Source organism: Metopolophium dirhodum, chromosome 1, assembly GCF_019925205.1.
Source record: "Metopolophium dirhodum isolate CAU chromosome 1, ASM1992520v1, whole genome shotgun sequence".
Lineage (NCBI taxonomy): Eukaryota > Metazoa > Arthropoda > Insecta > Hemiptera > Aphididae > Metopolophium > Metopolophium dirhodum.
This window is the reverse complement of record NC_083560.1, coordinates 98243914-98270358: the sequence shown is the minus strand read 5'-3', so window position 1 is coordinate 98270358 and position 26445 is coordinate 98243914. Positions and strand designations below refer to the sequence as shown.

General features: G+C 28.4%; 1 protein-coding gene and 1 pseudogene across 1 annotated transcript; one reads left to right on the top strand and one right to left on the bottom strand.

The window, feature by feature from the left end:
* LOC132948021 (uncharacterized) overlaps positions 1–19777 on the bottom strand; it is a 68326-nt pseudogene extending 48549 nt beyond the window's left edge.
* Positions 19778–21883: 2106 nt separating this feature from the next.
* On the top strand, positions 21884–25507 carry LOC132948016 (uncharacterized). The gene is made up of 8 exons (XM_061018249.1): positions 21884–21953; positions 22656–22786; positions 22896–23030; positions 23126–23540; positions 23629–23801; positions 24363–24534; positions 24738–24889; positions 25010–25507. Exons 1-8 carry the CDS (start codon positions 21884–21886, stop codon positions 25352–25354), a joined length of 1593 nt encoding a protein of 530 aa, XP_060874232.1. The 3' UTR covers positions 25355–25507.
* Positions 25508–26445: the final 938 nt, after the last annotated feature.

Here is a 26445-nt window from a genome sequence, read left to right as displayed (position 1 = left end):
CTACAAGTTTGACATTGAAATTTAAAACTTGAAGTATACCCGTTTCTAATTTCTGATTTAAATATCATATCTAAAAATGAACAATCAGTACCACCACTATGACGACTTTTCTTTATTTGTTCAAAAATATAAGCTATATCCACTATAATTCGTCTGCCTACTAAATTCCTAAATATAAATATACATTATAAGTAAGTTAGATGGGCAAGACAAAAAATAAATAACGTTATACATACTCGGAAACAATTGTGTCAGATGTAGTGTTTGAAATTACGCTAAAATTATGAGCATCAATATTCTCTGCAGTTACAGTATCACTATACAAACATTAAAATGTATGATCAATATTATCATTTATCAAAATTTTTTGATTATCAACATTTATCAAAATTATCAAAATTTTGAAATAAAGCAAAAGGTAGAGAAGAATCATATTGGTTCTTAAAAATATCTTCAACAGTATCTCCAATTAAGTGATTAATTTTTAATAAATTTAACATTTCACACATACTACTTACTCGCTTATCTCTTCTAATTAATTTTCCTACATCTCCTATCCACAAACTTCATTCCTTTTTCACAAAATTCATCTCCTAATCTGTACACTGAACAAGCATATCTAACCAAACCTGAAGTTGATACAGCAGCCAAATTTATAAATAATTTTTATGCGTTTTAAATTATATATTTTGTAATTTTGAAATTACATTTTAAATAAAAATCTTACCTGAATATTGTCTAAGCTTTCATTTATTGCTTCACAAGTTTCAATTATAATGCCGCTCAGTGTATGCGGTGTAATGCAAGATTGAAATTTGAAGTCTTCAAAATTGGCCAGGTACCTCAAGGTTATGGATAATCTTTGAGAAGCTGGTATAGATTTACCCATAACGGTATCCTGTTTTGTTATGCGAGGACTTAACAATGTTAATAAATATTCAAATGTGTTATGGTCCATGCGCAGGAAGTTTGCGTAGTCATTCGGTTCTGTGAGCAGTATCTACCGTAATAAATTTTCGTGGTATATTTATCCCGTAATTTCAACCACTCTCCAGACCATCGACGACCTTTTTTCTTTTTCTTCATACATAGTGCTAGTGCCAATGCAAGAAACGCCTTATCTGTATCACTCATTATTATAATTATTATTATAATGAAACGAAAATGATAATCTGACGCGGTACGCAGCGGCCACCAGTACAAAGTACAGGTACCGCAGCGACCAGTCTACACTTTTAGTCAACCGCCACTACGGGCTACAGCGCGACAACGCCAACTCCCCCACCGCGCCACAAAGGCACAAGGTGGGACGGGAAGGCGAGTCGCGTAGAACGAGTACCGGCCGTCGTAAACTCGCCAGTTGGAAAAAACCCCTGTTCGTTTCCACAGCCTTCCACGCGCCGTGAGCACGTACCACGACCACAAAAATCTACATATATTTTGTCATAGACAATTCGCCGTCCGTTGTTCTTTTTTTTGTTATATATATATTTATGTATACGTGCATCCCGAACGGGATAGAATAAAAGCAAATCTCAACCATCTGAATTGTATTTATTAAACGAACGAGTGTGCTATCCACACACACAACCAACGACCGGCTCACCGCGGATCACCCGCCACCACCGTCGTAGCCGCGTCAAACCACACACGAACGTCACTTCACGGCGAGGAGAAAATCGAAACTATGGCCAAGTTTAACATATTTATTTGATCTATTGGTTTGATCGTATGCGCTTTTGTTTGATGAAAACATGAAGTTTGATAAACAAATTTGACCGTGTACAGGCCCCTTAATCGGTAAAGTAATTGGACACTTTAATTCTTAGTATTAGTAATTACAAATTATAAAGCGGAAGTCAAAATATTACGAGACTACTAATTGCTATATTTCCAAACATTTGTTCAAAAATAAATATTCATGTTATTATAATTTATAATATTCGAATACTCAAAAAGTAAACTTTACGAAAAACAATTCTTCCTCCTGGATTGTTCAATGTGATCACGTCATGCAGTTTTCAATCTAAATTAATAACTGTTAGTGTATACTGTATAGTGTTACATTTCTATTATATACTTATTATATACAACTTATTTTTGTTAATCATAGCAAATAAAAAAAATATGTTAAAACGAAAATGATCATCTAAAAAAAAGATTACTATAAAAAAAAAATAGTAATCTTTTTGCACTTCAACGATCTAAAAATACAAGGTAAGTAGGCACCCTAAGTTACATTTTATTTATTTTCAAAATTAAAGTTACAAGTGTAACTTTTAATTTCATTCTAAAATTATAGTGTAAGTACTAAAGAATTGTATATCAATGTCCAATTTATGTGAAAATGAAAATGATTAATTGGTTATATAAGTCAATTTCACAATGCACTGTAGGTGTATTTCGTATTATAATACCGAATTATGAATACAAATGATTAAGTAGCATGTACCTATTATCCTTGATTTTAAAATATACGGATAACCCATGCTGTATTGAATAGTGGCAACCGATTCCGTGCTGTCAGCCGCTGCAGAGCGCTGTTGTCGTTGCCTTCAGCTCGGTGGGGAACTTACCTTTCCATAGTATCGGTATCGGTAGGCGGCGGCGGGCGACCGGCGATGGCCGACGATATTGTTATTCAATATTAAGGGGATTGGATACCGATGCAAAATTATAGTAATGGAGACCAAAAAGCGAGACAACAGCATGGGACTTCGGGTGGTGGGATTTTATTTCTGAAAACTGCTCTGAAATCGTCGGTTATTCTACTAGTGATCGATCGAGGCATTTTTTTTTAAAGTCATTAAAGGTCGGGATATTTAACATTGAAATCTTTCTTTTTTAAACATTTCTAATAATAATAATTTTGATACTAGAAACAAATCCCTCGATCGATCACTTGTAGACAAATCAAGTAAATATTATCTTTTTTCAGAATTAAAATCCGTCCGTTCAAAGCCGTGCAATTTTGTCTAGCTTATAAGCATTTTAGACATTAACGTTACCGTCAATATCTAAAAGACCTCGTCTGCCAACGCCTATTGACGTTGCGGACAATATTAGAACTATTATTTACTCCCACCTAATACCAAAGCGGCAAAGCTATTATTTATAAACGCATCACGATAAACGACCGCACCGGCGCGGCGACCCGCACCCAAACACGGATGACGATAATATTTGATATTTATACACTATAAATATAGAAATTGATTAGGTACGAATATAATTGTTGTGTTTATTATTTACATGTGTTATCGACTATCTGCTACTTATTATTATATTAATTTGTAGTAATCAGTAATCACACAACGAGTCTGGCGTTTGTCGTCTGTCGTCTGTGTGTTGATATTTTTTTAACAATTTAAATCTATACTTCTTACAAACTGTATATAATGGACAAGATTACGAATTGGCGCAAAGGTAAAAAATCTTACACTCTCCTGTCGAAACGTAAAAAACACAAAGGAAATATTGCAACTTTGAATGCATTAAGAAAGGTATAATACACATTAATAAATTATTGTGTTTAATTTGAATTCAATGATAAATCATTCTACTTATATGCATAGGTGCAATTAGGGTTTAATTTTTAAGGGTGCTATTTTTAAAATAAATGACTTATTTTTAATTTGTATCTGTACCTTTTATGTGAAGGTTCCATAAATATTCGAGGCGGCTAGACAAATCTTTGGGAGGCTAAGCCCCTCTAGCCCCGACCTAATTGCGACTATGCCTATATATGATAAATATCGATTGTGAGCGGAGACAGTCTGTCAGTCTAGATTTTTCAGTAATAATAGCTTTATATTAATCTAAATATTGGTGAAATAGTATAATGTTAAAACTTTAAAGCACAGTAGAACACTAGAACCTACTATAGTACTAACTTACTGATTATCCAAACTAATTGGGACTGCACCTATAGTTCGGGAACGTGAAAAATCGGATATTGGAATAATTGTAGAAATAAAAATAAAACAACCTTCATTGTAAAATCTACAATAAATTCAACACTCCGCTCAGAATCTAAAATTCTTTTATCATCTATCAGAAAAAAATTTGAATTATATACATTGTGCATTTCCACTTAGGATAATGCTTTTGTTGATCGTATGAATGAACTTCAAACAGTTGAAACTGGAGCAGCGTAAGTACTTATTTTATGTTTAAAACTATCATTTTAATGTTCAAAAAAAATCAATTTGAGTCATGTTCAACCTATATCTACCTAGAAATAATTATGAATTATAATATCTATGAATTCGAGATTCATATACGAGCTTATTTGTAAGAATTATTTATTTAAAAATTATTTCAATCTTTATTCATATAATTTACCTAAAATAATATTCTCTGAAATTACAATCCTACGAAAACACCTAATTAGGTATGATATAGTAGCTGACTTACTAATTACTTATATATCACAGTAGCAGTTTTGAACTGGGGCGTCGGTATTATACTTATAAATTATAATTTGGGCTGGGATTTGAATACACTTTGCACTGTTTTCCAATGCTTACATACAGTAAATTCATACATACCTACATGCTCGTATTTTCACGAATTCATTTTATGTAATATTGAATGAAAAAATTTAAAATTTTGATGTTATTTTTTTAATTTTTAATAACATTTTATAATTTTTGGAGTTTTTGGATATAAAATATGAATTTGAAATTTTATTTTAAGATTTTTATATAAATATAACAAATTATAAAGTACCTACCTACATACCTGCCTTCTCGTAATTCGTTTTATATTATCGAATTATTGATTTAAATAATTTATGAAAATAATTTAAAAGTAAAAGTAAAATTTTTTATATAACTATATATTAAAATACTAATGTTATTACTAAAAGTGTTAGTTTTAGTCTAAAACAATAAAACTTTACGCGTAAAATACTATTCAAACACTTGTAAAATATTTTTTTTAATTTTTAAGCTCAGTTAAATAAATATTTTAAAGTTATTTTTGTTTTTTTTTTATAGTTCATTTTTTGATATTTTTTAGGGCATTAAAATGTCAGCTTTAATTATAATATATTATAAAATCAAAGCTTTATTTTTTTATTTGATATAGTTTATTGAATAAGAATGAAGTAAACGTTCGTGGGAAAGTTATTTATTCATTAACTACAGATGACATTGAATTAGCGGTACCTCTCAATACCACAGTAAATACTATAGAAAACTCAAGTTCAGAATTAGAAAACAATTTCCAAGTTCCAAGTACTTCGTCGCCTAATCATATAGGCATTTCTTCAACGAGTCTTTCCTCAGCTATGCAACTATCACCTATTGAAAACCTATCACGAGATACAAATTATACAGGCAATGAATATGACAATCTACATACTTCAAATTCGCCTTTAAAAAATAATGTGCAATCAATTGAAATATCAGGTAGACGAATAGTAAATATGTTTCATTTGTTTGAAGAAATTAAAAATATTGATGATCATTCGCAACCTTTTGATTGTGGGTTTAAAAATATGTATGTTATCGGAGAAAAAAAATTGGGTTTTAAATCGATTTTCACATTTCAATGTGCAATGTGTAATATTAAAAAAACTGTGTCTACAGAAAATAACTTTTTCATGCCAATTAATACGTCTGCAGTTCTTGGAGTGATAAGCATAGGTGGAGGTTTTAGACAGCTCGAAGAATTCACATGCGCTATGGAAATACCAACAATTAACCAAAAAACATACAAAATTGAGCATGATCGTATTTGTGACGGATTTGAGGAAGCCGCGGTTAAAAGTATGTATGAAACAGCTAAGACTGAAGCAGAGTTGGCTATTGCGGCAGGAGATGTAGATGTAGATGGAACGCCTCTAGTGACAGTTGTAGCTGACGGTAGCTGGTGTAAACGGTCATATAAGACAATGTACAATTCACCATCTGGAATGGTAACTATTTCTATAATAATATACATTATAAACTATATCTATTGTCAACTACAGGGGCATGCAGGGGGTTTCGGAGGTTCAAATATAATAAATATCTTATACAAAATATTAAATATTTATGAAATTACGCTAGACTTTTTTATGAATTTTTATCCACAAAATTAAAATCAAAAAATTTCAAATTACTAAATTCTATATTATACTTAGGTACCTAATTACCATTTTAAATTTGGTATATGGGTAAAATTTTAAATTAATAGGTACATGCAGTATAATATAAACTATTTGTAAAAACTAAAATATCAATTTAATTGTGAATAAACTTCTAATAATGCATAATATTATTCATAAATCATAATGCTATATTTATATTCAAATATATGTATAATTAAACTTTAAATTTTTATATTAATATAATTAAGTAATAGTATTAGAGGATGCTACCCATGCATTTGTTAGCTCCGTCTTACAATACGTACGACATAGCAAATTTTCATTCAATAGTTTCAATAGTGTGTTGTTAGTTTTGATATTAGAGTGATTCGACATACAATCAATTTTTTAGATAATAACATTATCTGTGCTTAAGCATTGGCTTTTATACGATATTTAGGTACATTTACAAGCGAGATATGAGCATTTTTAACTAGGTCAGTTTACTCTAGTATCAAAACTAACAGCACACTATTGAAACTAGTGAACGATAATGTGCTATGTCGTGCGTGTGACGGAGACAACAAGTGTATGGGTAGCGTGCTATCAAATATATATAAAAACAATAAATAATAGTTATTAAATGTATTGTATGATTAGATTTTAATAATTACCCCTACAGGGAATAGTAATAAGGAAGCCTTAACATTTTATATATAAATTATTTAAGATTCGCATTTAATACATTTCCAGGCTGCATTAGTCGGATATCGTACTAGAAAAGTATTGTTTATGGGTGTCAGAAATAAGTTTTGTGCAATTTGTGCCAGAACAAAGAGTGAAGATGGGCCAAAAGAACACGTTTGTTTTAAAAATTGGAAAAATTCAGATGGGTCGTCGGCAATGGAAGCATCAATCGTTGTAGAAGGGTTTAAACAGAGTGAATCAACTTATGGAATAAGGTATCACAAATTAATCGCAGATGGAGATAGCAGTGTGTACAAGAAAATTTTAGACGCCCGTCCTTATAAGAATTTAACAGTAGAAAAAGTAGAGTGTAGGAACCACCTATTGAGGAACTTTTGTAAAAAATTAAGGGACTTGTGTACCAAAAAAGATGCAGGAAAACTTGAGCATAGAAGAATATTGCAAAAAAATATTTTACGTTTAAGAAAAGGTATAGTTTCAGCAATTCAATATAGAAAAAAAAATAAACACACAGAGAAAGATCTTCAAAACGATATTTTAAATTCTTTAAACCACGTCCTAGGTGAACATAGTAAATGTGCAGATTATTTTTGTGATACGGTCGATGATATAAATTTCGCTGAAAAAATAAAAGCTACAGACCCCCTATTGTACTCGACTATTATGCATCATGTTCGTTATTTGGCTAGGCATAGTCGGAGCTTACTTCAAAACGTTGATAGTAATGTTGTCGAATCGTTGAATGGGATTATTGCAAAATTAATCGGCGGTAAAAGAATTAATTTTGCAATGTCAAGATCTTATCAAGGCCGTTGTTCCGCCGCCACGCTCATGAAAAATACAAAACGTCCTTCCTATAATTTACACAAAACTTTACTTAAACGAAGTCCAGGTACGAAAAACCCATCATCAATTCTTGAAACGCGTCGACTGAAGGAACGTATTCGTCAAAATGAATTAAGATCAAATTCTTATAGAAAAAAAATAAAGTTTCAAAATTTTGATCTTGATTCAGAATATGGTGACAAATCTCAAAAACCTGATATGAATGACGAACAATATAATGAAGAAAAAGAAAGAATATTAAAATCAATACAGGAAATGGCTGATAATCGAGATCAAATACAGAAAGAAACTATAGAACAAAGTGCATCTAGAAAATGGTTTGAATACAGAAGAAATATTATAACGGCGTCAAATTTTGGTCGTATAATTTGTTTACGTATAGATACTGGATGTGAAGGAGTTTTGAAAAGTATGTTGTATTCATCTGACGTTGACACAAAATGTATGGAATATGGCCGAGAACACGAGCAGACGGCAAGATTAGCACTAGAAAAATTGTTGGATGTTAAAATTTATGAAAGTGGTTTATTTATCGATAAAGAAAATTACTTTTTAGGGGCAACTCCTGACGGTCTAATAGGAAGTGATACATTGGTTGAGTTGAAATGTCCTTTTTCAGCTGCTAATTTAACACCCGAGGACGGAATTCGGCAAAGAAAAATCACATTTTGGAAAATAAATAAAAGTAAAGACATATTTGAAATAAATACCAACCACAAATACTACTACCAACTTCAAGGTCAATTACACGTAACTGGCAGAAAATTTGGTATAATTGCATATTGGACGAAAATGGGTATTAAATATGAAACAATCGAACGTGATGATAATTTTTGGAAAACTAAAATGTTCCCTAAATTAGAAAAGTTTTTTTTCAATTGTCTTTTACCCGAATTAGTTGACCCTAGACATCCAAGAAGCATGCCCATTCGAAATCCGTCTTACATATTGGAAGCAAAAGCAAACAAAAAAATCAAGTAACAATTGTATGTGTTATGTGTGTAAAAATATTTTTTTGTAATTATTACTAAATAAAAGCAATAAATTAGTTTATCTTTTTAGTGCATTTTTAAAACATCTAAAGATTATAGATAATACAATAAATTCAATTTAGTTGAATTACTAATTAGTATTAGTATAGGAATTGATATTATAATATAATTTTTCATAAATCAATATAATATAACTTATGTAGGTAATTGAATAAGAATATTTTTTACATTTGATTTTCCTAAGTGAATAATCGCAAATTTAGTTTTGTGTAAATTAAGTCAATTCTTTTATACATCGATTTATGTCATCGATATCAACACATAAGGTACCTATAAAATTTAGGATTTTTGTATATAACTTTAAAAGGGATTTTCGATTTTTTTCGTGTTTATTTATAGTTAGAAAAAATCTTATTAATGAAAATTAAATTCATTTTAAAATATTAAACTAGTTACTAACTTGAGTAATTATCACCAATTATTTAATAGGAAATGTTAGTTTACTTTCACTGGATGTGGAAAAGCTTTACAGTAGATACCTTTGCCAAGAACATTTTAGCCCGAATGATTTTATTTATATGTACGATAAAAAAAAAACTAAAACCAAAGGCAGTTCCATTTAAATTTAATTCTTTAGTTGAAAATCAACCGTCTACGTTATCTGGTAAGAAATAATCATTTTAACATGTAGGAAAAGACCGGGGTCCAATGAGGCATATTTTATAGTTCACACGTTTTTGTGATTTTTAATTTTTGAAATTGGTCACGTACTTAGCCTTACCGTGCTCTCTTAATACACTGTACATATTATTTAATAGAGTAGACATTATTACTGAAAAATGTATTAAAATTATTTTTCAAGGTTTTTCAACGTCACATCAAACAGAAGATGAAAAAGATTTAACATTATTGACTCCAACCAAAACGTATAACAAATATAAAACCAGTACTGAAGTAGAGTTAATATTCAGTTATAATATCTACATCACAAAATGAAAAAAAATCCGATTTTTATTGATATGCCTAGTCCAAGTTTTAAAAGAAAACATTCACATGATAAAGATCTCGATACGCCCACAAAAATAAAATTAAAGCAGCAACTTGAAAAATAATCGAAAAAAATAAAAATGGCCAAATTTGTAAGTTAAAAAACTGCTTCTAAATTTAAAATTCGAAATAATTTAAATAATCGTAGATGCATATAAATTACCATCCTGTAACTCTAGGGCATTAGTAACTATGCAGCTAAAAAACAAAGGTCGTACATGGGCAACTGCGGAGGGAAATTTAGCTTTAACTTTTTTTTACAAATCTCCAACTGCATATAATTTTTTACGCCTACAAAATATTAATTTACCTGCTCCGTCAATCATTAGACGCTGGATCAGAGAATCAAAGTTTTTACAACGTTACAATGCTTACTTTTTTGATCACGTTCGAAAAAAATTTGAGCCTAAGAATTTATTATAAAAAGAAGGCATGCAGCATTGGTTTTGATGAAATGTTTATCAAAGAGTTTTTAGAATATTCTAAACAATATGATTTTATTGAAGGTTTTCAAGATTTAGGAACTTACGGTAGAATGAATAAAAATGCGAACTGCGTATTAGTGTTTTTAGCAAGTGGTAGGTATATATTCTGAATGGAAATTTCCTGTTGCATATTATCTTTCTAATTCTGGCGTAAAAAGACATTTTAAAAGATTTAATTGTTGACATTTTAAACAAACTATTTGATATTGGCTTATGCCCGAAACTTAAGTGCTTTAAAATTGTTAAATGTTAATGAGACAAATACGTTGTTTTTTTGTAAATTGTCATAAAATATATTCTTTATTTGATGTTCGGCATTTACTCAAAAGTGTTCGTAACAATTTCATTGAAGCTTGTTTTCAAAAGAACGATCAAATTTTTTCATACAAAGTCATTAAAGATACTTATGATTTAGATAAACTAAGGAAAAAAGTAACGCTGTTAGTAAAATCACTGATGCACATATCTATCCAACGTCTTTTCAAAAAATGCATGTGGGTCATTTCAAAAGTATGGGTTATTTCAAACCTCACTTTTTTCCAATAATAAAAACTAAATACCCCCATTTTTTTCAATAACATATATATTTGTATAGACCTTACTGCAACCTCATGAAGTATGCACACATAATCATTAATATTTTCGTACATATTTAACTTTTGAAATTATCAAAATATAGGGAGAGAGGATTGGATGTAGGGAGAGAGAAATTATGAAAAAATATGTATATATCTAATATATGTATTTTGCCATACACAAATTATAAACAACAGCTGTAACTTTCAATAACACTATAACAATCTTAAACAATATTAAAAGTTTTGAACAATATTAACAGTCTTGAACAATATTATAAACAGTATTGAACAATAACAGACTGAATACATTTAAACTTAACCAAACCTTGGTTTAAAATATTAAAACAAAAATACCTAGGTACATCTATAAAAACTTTTACATGATGATTTTTCAAGGTATTAGTAAGAACTCTTTTTTGTTTTTTTTAATTTTAAACTTTGTTATACAATCTTTTTTACCTGACACACCATTGAAACTTCATCATCCTCAAAAAAATCATGGATGTCCTGTTTGACTAGCTCATTTATTTTATTTAATCTTGTTCGAAACTGCTTATTATTGTTCAGCATATGTGTACTGTTGAATACCTCTGTTGAAATCGTACCACGCAAATCACATAATAATTTATATTTTTTTAAAAAAATTGTATTCCCCACCAACAGTTCACCAAACTCTCTTTTTCTTCGCCGTGAAGTGAGCTGTTTAAATTGCTGTGTCAACTGACATTTCATCGCTTCGCCAAACAACAAATTTCGTCTAATTGCTTGTTTGTTCCCATGTTTCATTAGTTCTGAAACTACTTTTCCAGGTGACTTTTCACTACTAAGTAGTCTTGTTTTATTGGACATCCTCCAACATCTTTTCCGCCATTTATTTGATTGCTGTGTTAGAGCAGTAACTTTTTTTTTGAGTATTTTATTATCCCTAACTACTTTAGCTCTGTCTCTACGGATTTTTTTTTTCCGGATCGCTGACGTGACAGCACTATCTTTGGAGAAGTCTGTGAATCACTGTCAGGAGGGGAATGTTCTGTCCTGTTGTCCATTTCGATCTGTTGTTTTTTTTTTTTTGGTAAGCTTCTTTTGCCTTAGCTTTCCATATTTTTCTTTTTGCCCTCAGTTCTCTGTCATTCATATCTTTTACTAGTTTCACTTGTTTTTTGTTTTTTTTTGTTTCATATTTTTTGCGTTTTTTTTCTGTTTCAATGGCTTTCAAAACCGGATCATTCTTCTTCGATCTTCTGTCTTCGATTTTTATTGTACTCTCTCGCTTTTGCTTTTAACTCCTCCTTACTCAGTTTTTTTTTGGTGCCATAATCTAATCTGGTACATGAGCGAGACCACCTATTAAATAGAAACCATCAATCACTATAAATTACTTTATACAATAATAAAAAGTAAAATATTATCTCTCCCTAATTTGTATTCTCTCTCCCTAAAAATTTAATTTTTTTAATTATTTTAGGGAGAGAGGTTTTGCCAGTTAGCAGTCATTGTTGATAGGATTATGAACTATTTCTAGAGAGTTTTCATGGTTCAATACATTGATCAACAATGTACATAAAATGTAATTATTTATAATCCAAAATACACTTACCACAAGTATTTAACAGGCCTTAGGGAATGAGGTTGAATAAAATCACGCGCAAACGAATCGCACTGTTTACGAACGCGCGCACAACTGAAAATTTTTCCTAATATCATAAACAAAACTCATGTGGTGTTATCATGCTGAAGCAGTTTTGCCACATTACATTGATACAAAATTTCTTTTTTCCTATTATGTGGTGGCAATTAAAAAAAATGTTTAGGGAGAGAGAATAAATTATGTAACTAAATCAAACTTAAGACAAAAATACTTACTTAGTGACAATTGTATTTATTTAACAAAACAAATTCTAGAGAAGAGTATTATGATTATAATAATTGATTGATAACTCACTAAATACTGTATGGTATCTGAGATATTAAAATAAAAGCTAGAAACCTAATAATTGTGACAAGCTTAGGGAGAGAGATTTAGGGTACTTAAGTGTGTTTCATACTTAAAATAATAAATATTTTAACTTGAAAATATTGAGTCCTTGTAAGGACAATAATATTTTAGTTAACACATTTATTAGAATTTTGTTAAGTCCATAATTGTGGAAACAACAGCTGTGTGACACGGAATAACCCATAATTTTGAAATGACCCATGTGAAGTTAGGTGTGCAACTTAAGCCATTCTATGTCTTCAGCTATACGCACATGTGCAGAACTGGTCAACTTTGCAGTAACGCAATTGATACCGCTGATTTTATTGAATTTATGAACAATTTATTTTATTCAACATAGTACCTCTTATACCTGTTTTTTCTTCTGCAACATTTTTCAGTATTCTTTTTTTTTAATTGGAATATTTCTTTTTTAACACTAATTCAGTCTTCGAAACATTCCCCGTATAATTTCTATTGAATTCGTTTTCAACAATTTTCCAGGTATCATTTTTTTTCCTTAAAACAATATTACCAACAAAACGTATCTAGTTATATTATTTTTGCAAATTTCTGGAAGTGAAATCTCGTGTCCAATTTAATTTTTTTTTTAGTTCCTATATCTACCTGATGAAATATTTTATTTAAGCCTTATTATACTTAATAATTTATCTTAAATTACATTAATCTGAATTTTGAGTTTTTAAAAACTAAATACCTAATCAAGTAGACTAATTATTGACAATTTTATAAAACAAGATGCATATACACATTCTAAATAGGTAGAAAACACTAAAGTAAAAAGGGTAATTAATATTTTAATAAAAAAATATATAAATAAATAGGTATCAAGTCCTACTAGCATACACTATTAAGTCGTGGTCGCACGATGATAGTAAAACGCGATAGTTACTTTCATGAGAATATGCGATAGTACTGTCCAACTGTCAAATGTATTCACACGAGCGGGTGATACTGTGATATAGTGAATTGTGATAGTAGGTGGAACATTGATTAAAATTGTTAAAATTTGTATTCAAGTCAATGACTATATTGTTGCATTATATAAATGTTAAATATTAAATATTAAAATGTTGACCGATGCAATCGAGCTAGCTCTTATTGAAGTAATCAAAGAATTGATTACTTTAAAAAGAGGAAATCGAAGGGCAAAAAAAATATGGGTGCGAAGTTGGATTGGGCAAAGAAACCAATTAGGAATTTCAGACACTCTTTTAAAAGAGTTAGCAGTTGAAGATACGTCTAGTTACTTCAACTTTTTAAGAATAAATGAAGATATGTTTAATGTATTACTTCAAAAGGTAAATATTTTATAATATTTATGATTGTTATTTCTGTGGTATATATAATATATATAATAATTAATTTACTTCGGTGCTTAGTCAAACCGTGTTAAGTCAAAATTATCAACTTTTAGGGATATCTAAACATTCATAAGTCCTGTTTAAATTCATATTTGTTAATTTTTTATTGTAGTTGATTCAGTTATTATTATTATGATGGGTATATTAAAAATAAATTATAAAAAATCAATTATTTCAAATATTTTCATGATTTTGGTGTATTAAAATCATTTAGATTTTCAAGAAAAAATGTCTTAACTCATTTTGATCTTCACTTAATTCTCTTTGATTTTTCATTTTTTTACATTCAGATTAAAACAAAATAATGTTGTTATTCTCAAATGTTTTATAGTCTATCTAGTTGGCCCACCTAAGTGATTCAATTTTTTTTTAAATCTATGACATTATTTTGCAGGTATAATAATTTATTAGAATATCTCAATTACCAATGTTGACTTAAATCTAAATGACCAAAAATATATTTTTAAAAAATTAATATATAAGACTTAAACCCTCTGGACCAAAAAAAACATAAAATTATGTAAAATTGAAATGAGTCAAAATCTAACTTTTGGAAAAATCTGACTTAACTCTTTTTGACCAAGCCCCTGAAATATATAGGTACCTATATTATACAGAATATAATATAGTTCTAAGCTTATATTTCATCAATAAAGGTATAGTTTTTATATGTATAGGTTTACTAAATAATATTTAGCTGTACAAGACGATGTCAGAGCACTATTTATTTTCTTCTCTGACCCACGCACAACATATCAAATTTTACGTAAACAATAATGATTATAAATTGTAATTTGGATATCATAATAACTTATAAAGTTAGAGCGAAATTACCTCTTAAAAAAATTAAAGGTAAGATTATTAGCTAGGGCATAGCATAGCTTTTTATTACAGTTTGATTTTATAAAATACTCATAACTCGCTTTAAAATTAAAACATAATAAAAAGCCTATGAGATGCCCTAGATAATAATATCTTATATTATTATCTTTAAATTGTATAAAAGGTAATTTCACTCTAATTTTAAAAATGATTATGATTATAATCATTACCTATAATTGTGAACGTAAGCTTTGCTATGTTGCGCATGGGCCAGAGAGAGATAAAAGAAATATTGCGCGTTGCATAATATAATACATAATACATTTCTTACCTTGAGGTCGAATCGTTTTCTGAGATCACGGTACTTAGGCTAAATGTTGGTTCGAATATATTTTTTGAAGTTTCTGGTGATAATGGATAAAAGTATTGTACCATACTATGATCATTAACCCTTAAATAATCATAATGGTGTTATTAATAAAATAAGTCTTAAAAAAAAAAACCGAAAAAATCTGTTTTTTCTAAACTATACAAAGTACAATACAATATAATAATAATAAAAAATTTAAAAATATACAAACATAATGTAAAATATCCTATACTGACATATCAGAATCATTTTTCGTATACAATGATATTATATTGTTGAATTCAAATTTAATACTATCCATGACCCACTTGTAACCTATTGTACAGCAGAGTGACATCCACTTATCCACTCTTTTTGTAATTCATATGTATTATTCTATAGTAGAAACTCATCGGTCATCGCTGTATGTTATTATTAAATTTAAATATACACATTTGAGTAATAAAAAAAATCGGGGATGTCTTTCTGCTGTATAGTAGGACGTGTCGAGTGGACCTCGATCATAGGGAACTATAACCAGTATTAGCAATATCTATTGGAGACCAACGTACATTTGTGCATTATCCGTTTCTGTTATAATAGTATCATCGATAGTATTAGGATGGTTCTCCGATGTCGACAGATTATTTATTTCTTCCTATATTATAATCATACGTACAAAATTAAAATCACATGCACATACTAAAATTGTATTCCTATATATAAGATGTAAATTATTTTGACTTACCGTGTCACTGTCAGTTTTAAGACTTTTTCGCCATTTTTTTAGTTTATCGACATTTCCCTTGTGTTTTTTGGATAAATATTTTCTTCGTCGTTTTTTAATTTGTAAAACGTTTTCCATTATAAGAAGAATAACGGAAAACGTTTATGAATTATAATTTATTATAATTTAGAAGCCAAAATAGTAGGCAACTGGCAATAATTACCGTAGCATATATTATACGTAGCCGCTAATAAATAATATGTGCAGTGCGCAGGAAATACTCCGGTAATATCAATTGCATAATATGAGTTATTTATAAATTTTAATTTATAAGTTTATGGATATTTTCATTTTTATCGCAGGCGTGACGTCATCGCGCTGGAACTACTATTATATTTGGTTTACTCGTGCGACGTACAGTTTCATGGAAACGGGACACTTTCGCACGCGCAGTCACATGTCAAATACGCAGCGTCGCGCGCTTGACGAACAATATATACTATTTTTTTTTGTCTAAAAGTATCTATCTTTTGCCAATTGAACAGATTTTTCTAGTGGTCGGAAACAAATTCTGAAAACATATTTGAATTCGTCATGAAGTTTACTTGAAAACGACTTTCTTACATTTTTAAAATAATTTTTTTAGCTCAATATTACTATTATTTAAAAATTCTTAAAATTCAAAATTTTAGATTAAAATTTGATAGGTTTAAGCAATCAATTCCAAAAATGCTGAAAAGTCGTTTTAAAGTAAACTTCATGACGAATTCAAATATGTTTTCAGAATTTGTTTCCGATCACTAGAAAAATCTGTACAGTTGGCAAAATATAGGTATATTTTGGTAAAAATCACGGTCGGGTGGAATCCCCTTCAATTACAAATCCAATGGCACTTTTATGATATTATACGATATGGCTATATGACAATAATTGTTTGAATACAAACAACACTCTACATGTATTTTGTGTAGAATAATACATACAAAAATATAAATCCTAAGTATCCTAGTTGTTTTTTTATCAATGTACATTTAACTTCAAGGATGGAATTTTCATTATCCAGTCCGTTTATACAGGGTGATTCATTAAGCTTAAAACGGTCATTATCTCAAAAAGTATTTGTTTTTAAAAATATCTTTCACATAGTTTTAAGATGTTAAAAGAATCATATTTTTAAATATTTTTTATCCTTATATTTTTTTAAGTTTTTTACTATTTCTTGCGGGGTAACCCCATACCACTCCACTTCGCCCATCTAAATCATAAACTAGGTACTCACCCTAAATTCGATTTTTATGAATCAAAATACTAGAAACATACATATTCTGCTTTGGATTAAAACTCTATGCCGTCGTTCAAAAAAGTAAAAACTTAGAAAATTATAAGGATAAAAAATATAATTTTTTAATAAAAATGTTGTTTTATTAACAATTTGAAACTATGTAAAAAAATATTTTCAAAAACATTTATACTTTTTGAGATAATGAGTGTCTTACGCTTAATGAATCACCCAGTATACAACAAATATAATATATTATTATAATTAATATAAAATAAATGTATATTAGGTACCTATACAAATTTAGGATTTAAAAAATGTTGAAAATTGGATAATTACCAGTAGTAGCCGTAAGGTATGGCCATTCAATATCAGAAATCTGTCCACATACCTGTACAGAACGGCCACTTAACTTTTCAAATTTAATTCTTGCATGTGGTTCCATTTCGATTTCATGTACCATTTCTTTTGTTGAAGTATGAGGCTTATATAGCATAATATATACTTTTTTTCGACAGCTCGTCTCTGATCTCATTTTACAAATGTCGCCAAAGTTCAACGCTGTTAAACGTTTTTTTACGTTAATTTAACCAATCTTGGCTATGCACCTGTTCTCGTGTAATTCGTTCCAACTCAGCTCTATTTACATTTGATATTTTTTGTAGAAAACATTTTTTTTTTCATATTCAAATCTTCATTGTTATTTAATGGTTTAGCCAGGCCGTAGTCTGAATCTGGTGCATAATATCGTGTTGTACTAGATTTATTACATTTTATGCCCATGTCAAATAATTTTCTTCCACGCATTACCGTATTAGTTCTAATTCTTTGGATATCTGTTGAAGAACGTTTAGCATGTAAACCTAGGTAAACAAATAACTAATAAAAAAAACATATTTATATAATATAACATAAAATATTGTTTTTTATTTATTTACCTGGACCGGTCATTATTATTTTTCTTTTGTAATGACGTAAATAATTTTTAGAATTAAATCCTACGACTGCGGCATCTACTCTCGTTTTGTAATTATTTTTTGGGTAAAATTTAACGTTTACCACGTGACGAGTCTAGCACACGCTGCTTAATATACTCACTATGCAACAACGATGAGGTGGTGATCCACAGGTGGCGTAAGAACTTAAAAGCACTCAGCACAGAATATTTAAAAGGTATAGCAGTCGCAGTTCCAGTGACAGAAGCTTAGAACGGACTATGGTTCCAGATTCCAATACTCCAGTCTACTATATAGCAGGGCTTATTCTAACGGGCGGTCGGGCCCAAATTGGGCAGTAGAAAAAATCAAACGGGCAGTTGACTTTATGAATATGAAATTGTATTGATATTTATAGAAAAAAGTTGAAAAAAATTGTAAATTGATAATGTTCATTACAGCTCAAAACAAGTCAAAATAATTTGAATAATTTATCAAAATAGGAATTGATATGATATTAATCTCAAGTGTCTACGGTTATTCTTTTTTGAATTACAACTAAATAAGATAATCATTACATGAGAAATCGAGTGAATATCCAATGTTGTAAAAATATAATTTGACTTTTTTGTAGATATTTTTTTTTTTATAAACGTAAATAGTCTCTAAGGAATCTTGTGTTACATTTTAAAATCTTAGATTTAAAAAGAAAAATCTTTAGGAATTTCTAACTCGTATTTACGTATTTGTCAAAATTCAAAATTTAAATGCTTATAAAAACAATTGTAACTTTGGATTTTTAATAACAATATTATATTAAGATATTTAATTACAATATTATAAATTTGGAAACCGTAAATATCCGTAAATAGTTCAAAACAAATCAAAATATTTTGAAAATTTTATCGTGTATAGACAATGCTAATATTAACAACCAGTGATAATTGCATGTACCTACGGTCATTTGTTTTAGAGTTACACAAAAAACCAAAATCGATTTTGTCGAAAACCGATTTAGTGTAATAATTCCCGGTTTTCATTAATTTTTTTTTTGTTTTTCTCGGCTTTTTTATACGTAAATACTGCACAGCAGAGCGAAATCCACTTCCCCACCTTTTTATTTTTATAAATTAAATTAAATGACTATATGATAAATGTTTCTAGATCTAGTTAACGGGTTTACAATATTAATCCTTTACTGTAAGGCATCAATTGATTCCAAACTCCAACCACTCCTTGTGACAAAGTCAGATTCTTTCTTAATAAGTTTATTAAACATTTTTTAAAATAAATTTTCGAAATTTGAAAGGGATCCGGAAGCGTTACTCCAAAAAAACTGATAAATGTCGTTAGTAGATGTATACTAAAAGGTATATCACCTAATATGTGTTTCAGGGTGCTCTCAATGTCTTAAAAAGGGGTATATTGTCAAAGACTGCCCGGGTGAGTGTATGTTATGTTCTACCACGACCATTGTTATTGTGTGTTCTATTATACATTTTTATAATTTTCTTAGCCTCCTCTAACCCTCAATGGCCGCCGCGGGTATCACCACCATTAGCACCAGCACCATCACCGCCACAACTGACACAGGACGACCCCGCTGTGGTCCACGTTACCGATACATCAGTCAGTTGGTAGTTAAATACAAAGAACACATTATGTGTGTAATGTATAATGTATACAAAAAAATAAATATAAATAAATGTTACTGAGCATAGGATCTAAATTGTACAAAGATATAAATATTACTGATATCTTAGAAGTAGAGTAAATTAATTAATAACTAATGAGTTGTTGTAACAGTACAAATGTATTTAATTAAATTTATTACATGTTGAATTGTGTTTTAAAGTTGTTCAAAAAAACTAAAATAACATATAAAAAACATATTACAAATTCAATGTTAATTTTATGATATATGTAGGTATGTAACAATAGTTGGCAACATTACAAATTTATAGAATTGAGTTTAAAAGTTATTGATACATATATAATGTATAAGAAAGATATTACAATGGCACTTTTAGGGTATAAGTGTATAACAATAATAACTATCATTATTACAAACATGAGTGTAGTGTATTTTTATATAAAAAAAAAAATAAATACAAATTAAATTATTATGTACAAACGAATTGGTGTGGTATTGTAGGTGTAGTAGTGTAAATAAATAAACAGGTATTTGGATTATTATTAGGTGTATATTTAAATTACAAATCCAATGGCACTTTTATGATATTATACGATATGGCTATATGACAATAATTGTTTGAATACAAACAACACTCTACATGTATTTTGTGTAGAATAATACATACAAAAATATAAATCCTAAGTATCCTAGTTGTTTTTTTATCAATGTACATTTAACTTCAAGGATGGAATTTTCATTATCCAGTCCGTTTATACAGGGTGATTCATTAAGCTTAAAACAGTCATTATCTCAAAAAGTATTTGTTTTTAAAAATATTTTTCACATAGTTTTAAGATGTTAAAAGAATCATATTTTTAAATATTTTTTATCCTTATATTTTTTTAAGTTTTTTACTATTTCTTGCGGGGTAACCCCCTTACCACTCCACTTCGCCCATCTAAATCATAAACTAGGTACTCGCCCTAAATTCGATTTTTACACGGAAAAAAATAATTTTGGTATGGTAAATGGTTAAAAATATAATAGTTGATATTACCATAATATATTTGTTATAACTATGCCCGTTTGGTGAAAAATACAATGCAGTTTTAGTTATTAACTTATAGTTAAATTGTCCAAATAAATATGTACACTAAATATTTCCGAAATTTATATCAACCATGTTATTATGTTTGTTGTATATGGGCATTATTTTCTTTGTCTACATACATTGTACACGCGGGCGACCATAATAATGCGCGTGCCAGTTGCAGCCACTCGCTTGCAATGTAAATCACAAACCTGTATAAATGCATTGGCGAAAATAAGTTTTTCTAGGTACGTCGGTGAGTACTTATAGGAATCAGAAATTTATGGAAGTATAGTAGTAGGAACTCGTCGAAATTATTTTTCTTTGTTTCGGACTTCGGTAATATGCCGCTGCCCGCTAGTCACAGTGCAAATGCAAAAGTGCAATAGTTCTTGTTTCGTATTTTCGTATTCATTGCAGTTTTAGACCTCCGACTTAGTGTAAAGATTTTAGTTTAGATCAGTTTTCACGTCAACGTCTATAAGATCTTATATTGATTCAAGTTTGTATCAAAAAAAATAAACTCATCTTTAGGTAAGTACCTATAATTATATATTTATATTATAGGTATATTATTTTTAGTTATTTTTCATAATTTAGTATTTACGATTACAATTGGTACCTATTGATTATTTATATTACATTGATATTAATTTAGAATCTTTATTTTCACACCTACTTAAATTATTGTGTATTTACAAATTTCAATAAATAAGTATGCTAACTATGAAATGTCAATGAATTCCGCCTATGTTTATATTTATAGAATATATGTATACTCTAGTTCTACTACAAAGAGACATAAATACTACCTATTTAAGTTTAATTATTTAAGAGATGAGTCGGTATAGACCAATATCTTTATTATAATAACTGATAGTTACTAGGTAATAAATATAACAATAAAAATAGAGAGTACCTAGGTATAATTTATTATTTTGTATGTATAGATCATGGCAGATGAATTTACAAAAAAAATATTAAATGATTGGAATTTGGGGATGCTGATTGAAACATTTGAAGGTATGTTTATTGTTTACCTACCTATGTTACATTTTACACAGTTTATAAATTTGGTATTGTTTTTATGATGTGTATTGTAAATTAATTCATGCATTTTGTACAATTAGCTTAGGTATTTGTATGTTTTTATATTTTTATTTGAATTTGTGATACCTAAATTTTACTTATACCTTATATTTTTCTTTGGCAGTAAAAGCTCAATATTGCCTAATTAGTAGATTGGTTCTTTAAATAAGTTCGTCATAAATGTAGGTTTTTATGGTTATGTAATTATAGGTATGTCGTATGCATATGTATTATTTGTATATTTATCATAATTATATACAAACACAATGAATCTATAAGCACTAACACTTATTAGATATCTATTACTACAGTATTTGTACTACCTAGTACCTACCTACTTATATTATCAACCAAAAATAAAAATTAATAAGTTTTTAATTATTATTAACAATTTCATTAGGCTATTATCAATTAAAAATTAATTAATCCAATAAAAAATAACATACTTCTACACAAACAATGAAAATTTTTTTTAAGAATATATAAGATGCATATAATATCTACATATTATATTATTATATAATCTTAGCTTTGATCCCAATTTTATACTATAGAATCATCATGTTAAAGTATATTTTTTAATTCATATTATTTTTAAAAATTACCTATTTATAATTAGTTTAAACAAATGTATAGATGAAGGGGTAGACAGAGAAGCATTGATAAATCTGGATGAAGATATGATCAAAACATTGATCCCAAAAGTCGGTTACCTATCAAAATTTTTAAACAAATTTAACTTGTTTAAAAATAGTATTACTGTTCCAGTAAGTAAATAAGTTATGCTTTTTACTCCATTTTTCTTTAAACATCCAAATTGTATGTACACATTTTTCTGTATAAACCTATCTATATCAACCCTATCTTGTATTAAAGGTGTTAGAACTATCCAGTCAAAATGAAATAAACATTGCTGATATTAATGTTATTGAATTTGAACCTCTTGAGGGTATAAGAAATGATTCCACAGTTAACCAAGATCCTGTTCTCCCAACATCACAATCTCCCAAAGTAATAAATTATTGTAATTCTTTAATGTTACTGTAGGTAATATATATACTTAAATAATTAGATTTTTAATATATATATATATATATATCATATAGGTGTATATACATCCTAGAACTACTGGAAGTAATAATGGTAATATAAAAAATATACTACAAAAGTCCCAAGAGGGAAATATGATAATAAGACTTTATGAACAAAATAATATATGCAATATGAGTATGAGAAGTAAAATGGTGAAGTTAATTATTGATCATGAACTAAAAAAAAGTTTAAATGAGACATTATCTTCAGCCCAAATTCAACAGTTAGCAAAGGAGATTGTTGAATGTTTTGAAACAGAATCGGAATTCATTTATTATACACCATTTCAAAAAATAAATAAAAATATTAAATTAGCACGAGGTAAATTATGGGACCGTTACTGCAATGTACGAAAAGACATTCGGAAGTTACAAAACAGCTCTAAAGTAAAACCAAATACATTATACGAAACCATCGAAGCAAATGAAGGTTCTAATTTTTCCTTTGCATTATTTTATTAAAACACATTGTTTCTTTTTATTTAAATATTAACATTTTAGAATTGTTTTAAAAATAGTTTTGGATGATATGATAATTTGGCTAAGAAATAATGATGAGCCGATGACTGTTGTACTAGACAAATGGGCCAAAACAAGTGATTATAGGTACAAGAAATTATTAGAGAGTGACCTAGAGCTAGAATATTTTATTAGTTATCCAGCCATGAGAGGTGTTAATGCGTGTCAGTTGGTTAGTATAAATTACAATAGGTAAATTAAACAAATTCTGAAGTTTTTAAAGTTTTGTACCTACTACTTACATAATGTGGATAGATTTTTATTTAAAATAGCCAATAGGTAAATTAAAACAAGATGATTTGAATAATAGACTAAATTAAAGACTTCCTATGGCAGGTACTTTTAATTGTCATCATTTTTCATTAGGTACAATCTTTAATTTAATTTACAGTCTTATAATAAACTAATAAAAATTATAATTAAAAATTATTTTTGTTATCCTCTTAAAAACAATACCTAGTATATACGTAAAAATGTAAAAGCATACCTAAGTAGCTATATGTACAAACATATACTTATGTATTATTATATTTACCTTTTATAATATGATGAAAGATCAGTTAGAGGGGAAAAGTAAAATGATAATTTTTTAATATATAGTATACCTGAAACCTATATTGTATAATATGTAGCAGTTGCAGACTGCAGTTATAACTGTTTAAAGTATTAATATACCTACTGGCTACTATTTTAATAATTTAATTTAATTATAATGTTCGTAATATTATTTTAGATTGATTTGGATTTTGATCTACTTTTTCCAAATAAAGAAGTTGCATTTTATAACAGTTTCCAACATTTTGTCAACATTTTTTATAAGTATTTAGAAAAGTGTCAAACTAAAATTGTAAAGGAAGTACAATATTTTAGCTATTTAGAAGTGCTTAGCAAACCAGAAAATCCAGGTAATTATATCTACAAAGATATAATATTTTTTTATGCAGGGTACCTAAATCTAACATTTTTTTTTGGTTTGATTGCTAAGCCTACAAATCGAAAACTGAGGATACATCTATCCTAACCTAACCTAACTTAACCTTCAGATATACTATGTACCTATATAGATTTCTTTATTTGATAATTAATATTTTTATGTTTCTAATTGTAGACATTAATATAGCTGCATTATATATTCTTCCAAGAATATTTCAATCGAAAACAATTTGCTCATCTACGTCAAATGGTTCAAAGAAAAGAAAAGTTGAAAAGTGGAGACCTTCAACTGAAGAAATTGCTGATGGATTTGTTTGTTTTGCTAAAGTAATTGTTTTCTAATTTACATATACCTAAATATATACCCTCAATATCTATGTAGCTACAATATACTATACATAACTAAATACCTACTTAACAAAAATAATTTTACTATTATGTTTACAGTCTGCAACACAAATGAATGACATATATTGCCAAAAAGAAAACAAGGCTAAAAGATCAAACACTACAGTACAACCATATATTACATTTTTATGTCTAGACATCGAAAATCCTCTTAAGGTAACTGCATCTTATGTGATAATTAATAAGTACCAATTTAAAGTAGAAACACCTATGAAAGCAGTTGATCTGGCGTTTAAAAGTTTTTTTTCGTTAAACCTCAATTATCCGAAAGAATCTGAACATTTATGGGAATTTATCCAAAAATATTTTTATAATATTACCACCGATCACGACAAACGATTCACATCCACAAATATAATCTTAAATGATCTAAAACAATTTTGATAGTCATATTATTTTTTTTTGTTTATATAAAATACTATTTATTACATATTATCATATTTTTCAAAGTAACTTACTATACTCTTTTGATAATCTTATATACTGTTATATTATCTATAACATTTAAATTATAAATTATTAATATGTAGTGCTATACTATTGAACTTTAATTTTTCTATAACAAAATATGTTCATTTTTTAATTGTTATAATAAAATTACCTATTCTGTATTAGGTATCTACCTACCTACATTTAAACTATTGCTTATATAAATTACATTGTACTGTTTATATCTAATTATATGTTATATGTTTGTATCATTCTTACATTAAAAATGCCTAAATGTTTTAAATGTTTATCAAATCTTGCAAATTTTAATTTATTATTTTTACATTTCAAAGTTTATCATGCAAACAATATAACATTTTATAAGTGCCTTGAAGATAACTGTTTAAGGTCTTTTAGTAGCCTAAATTCATTTAAAAAACATGTAAAATGTCATATTAACAGTTCTCCAATTTCACATGATTTGAATAACATTTCTAACAACGATCATTTTGACTTACCTGATGCATCTAGTATTAATATTATAAATAATAATGTATTGGATGAGTCCATCACCATTGTAACTGACAATGGTGACAACTATGAATCATTTGTTAATAATAAAGCAGTAGAATTATTGTCAAAATGGTATAACGAGTCAGGGTTACCAAGAAATAAAGTTCAAAGTATTATGAATGATATAACAACATTTTTAAATGATATAGTTCCTCCTTTGAAAACTGAAGTAGAATCAAATTTTGCTGGTGATTCCATAATACGCCTAAATGTTAAGTTTAATATTTTGTGTGATCCTTTCAAAAATTTAAATACTGAACATAAAAGATTTAAAGCATTTCACAGCTTGGGTACATTGATAAAACCACTTGGATCTATTGTAGGTTATAGACCAAATGATTCTCTCCAAAGAGGAGATGTGATTATTAAATCAATTCCTGTCAAAATCTATAGCGTACAACTAGAGAAATTATTTAGACAATTTTTTGAAGTACCAAATGTATATAATACCTTTTTGAAATATTCAGAAACTA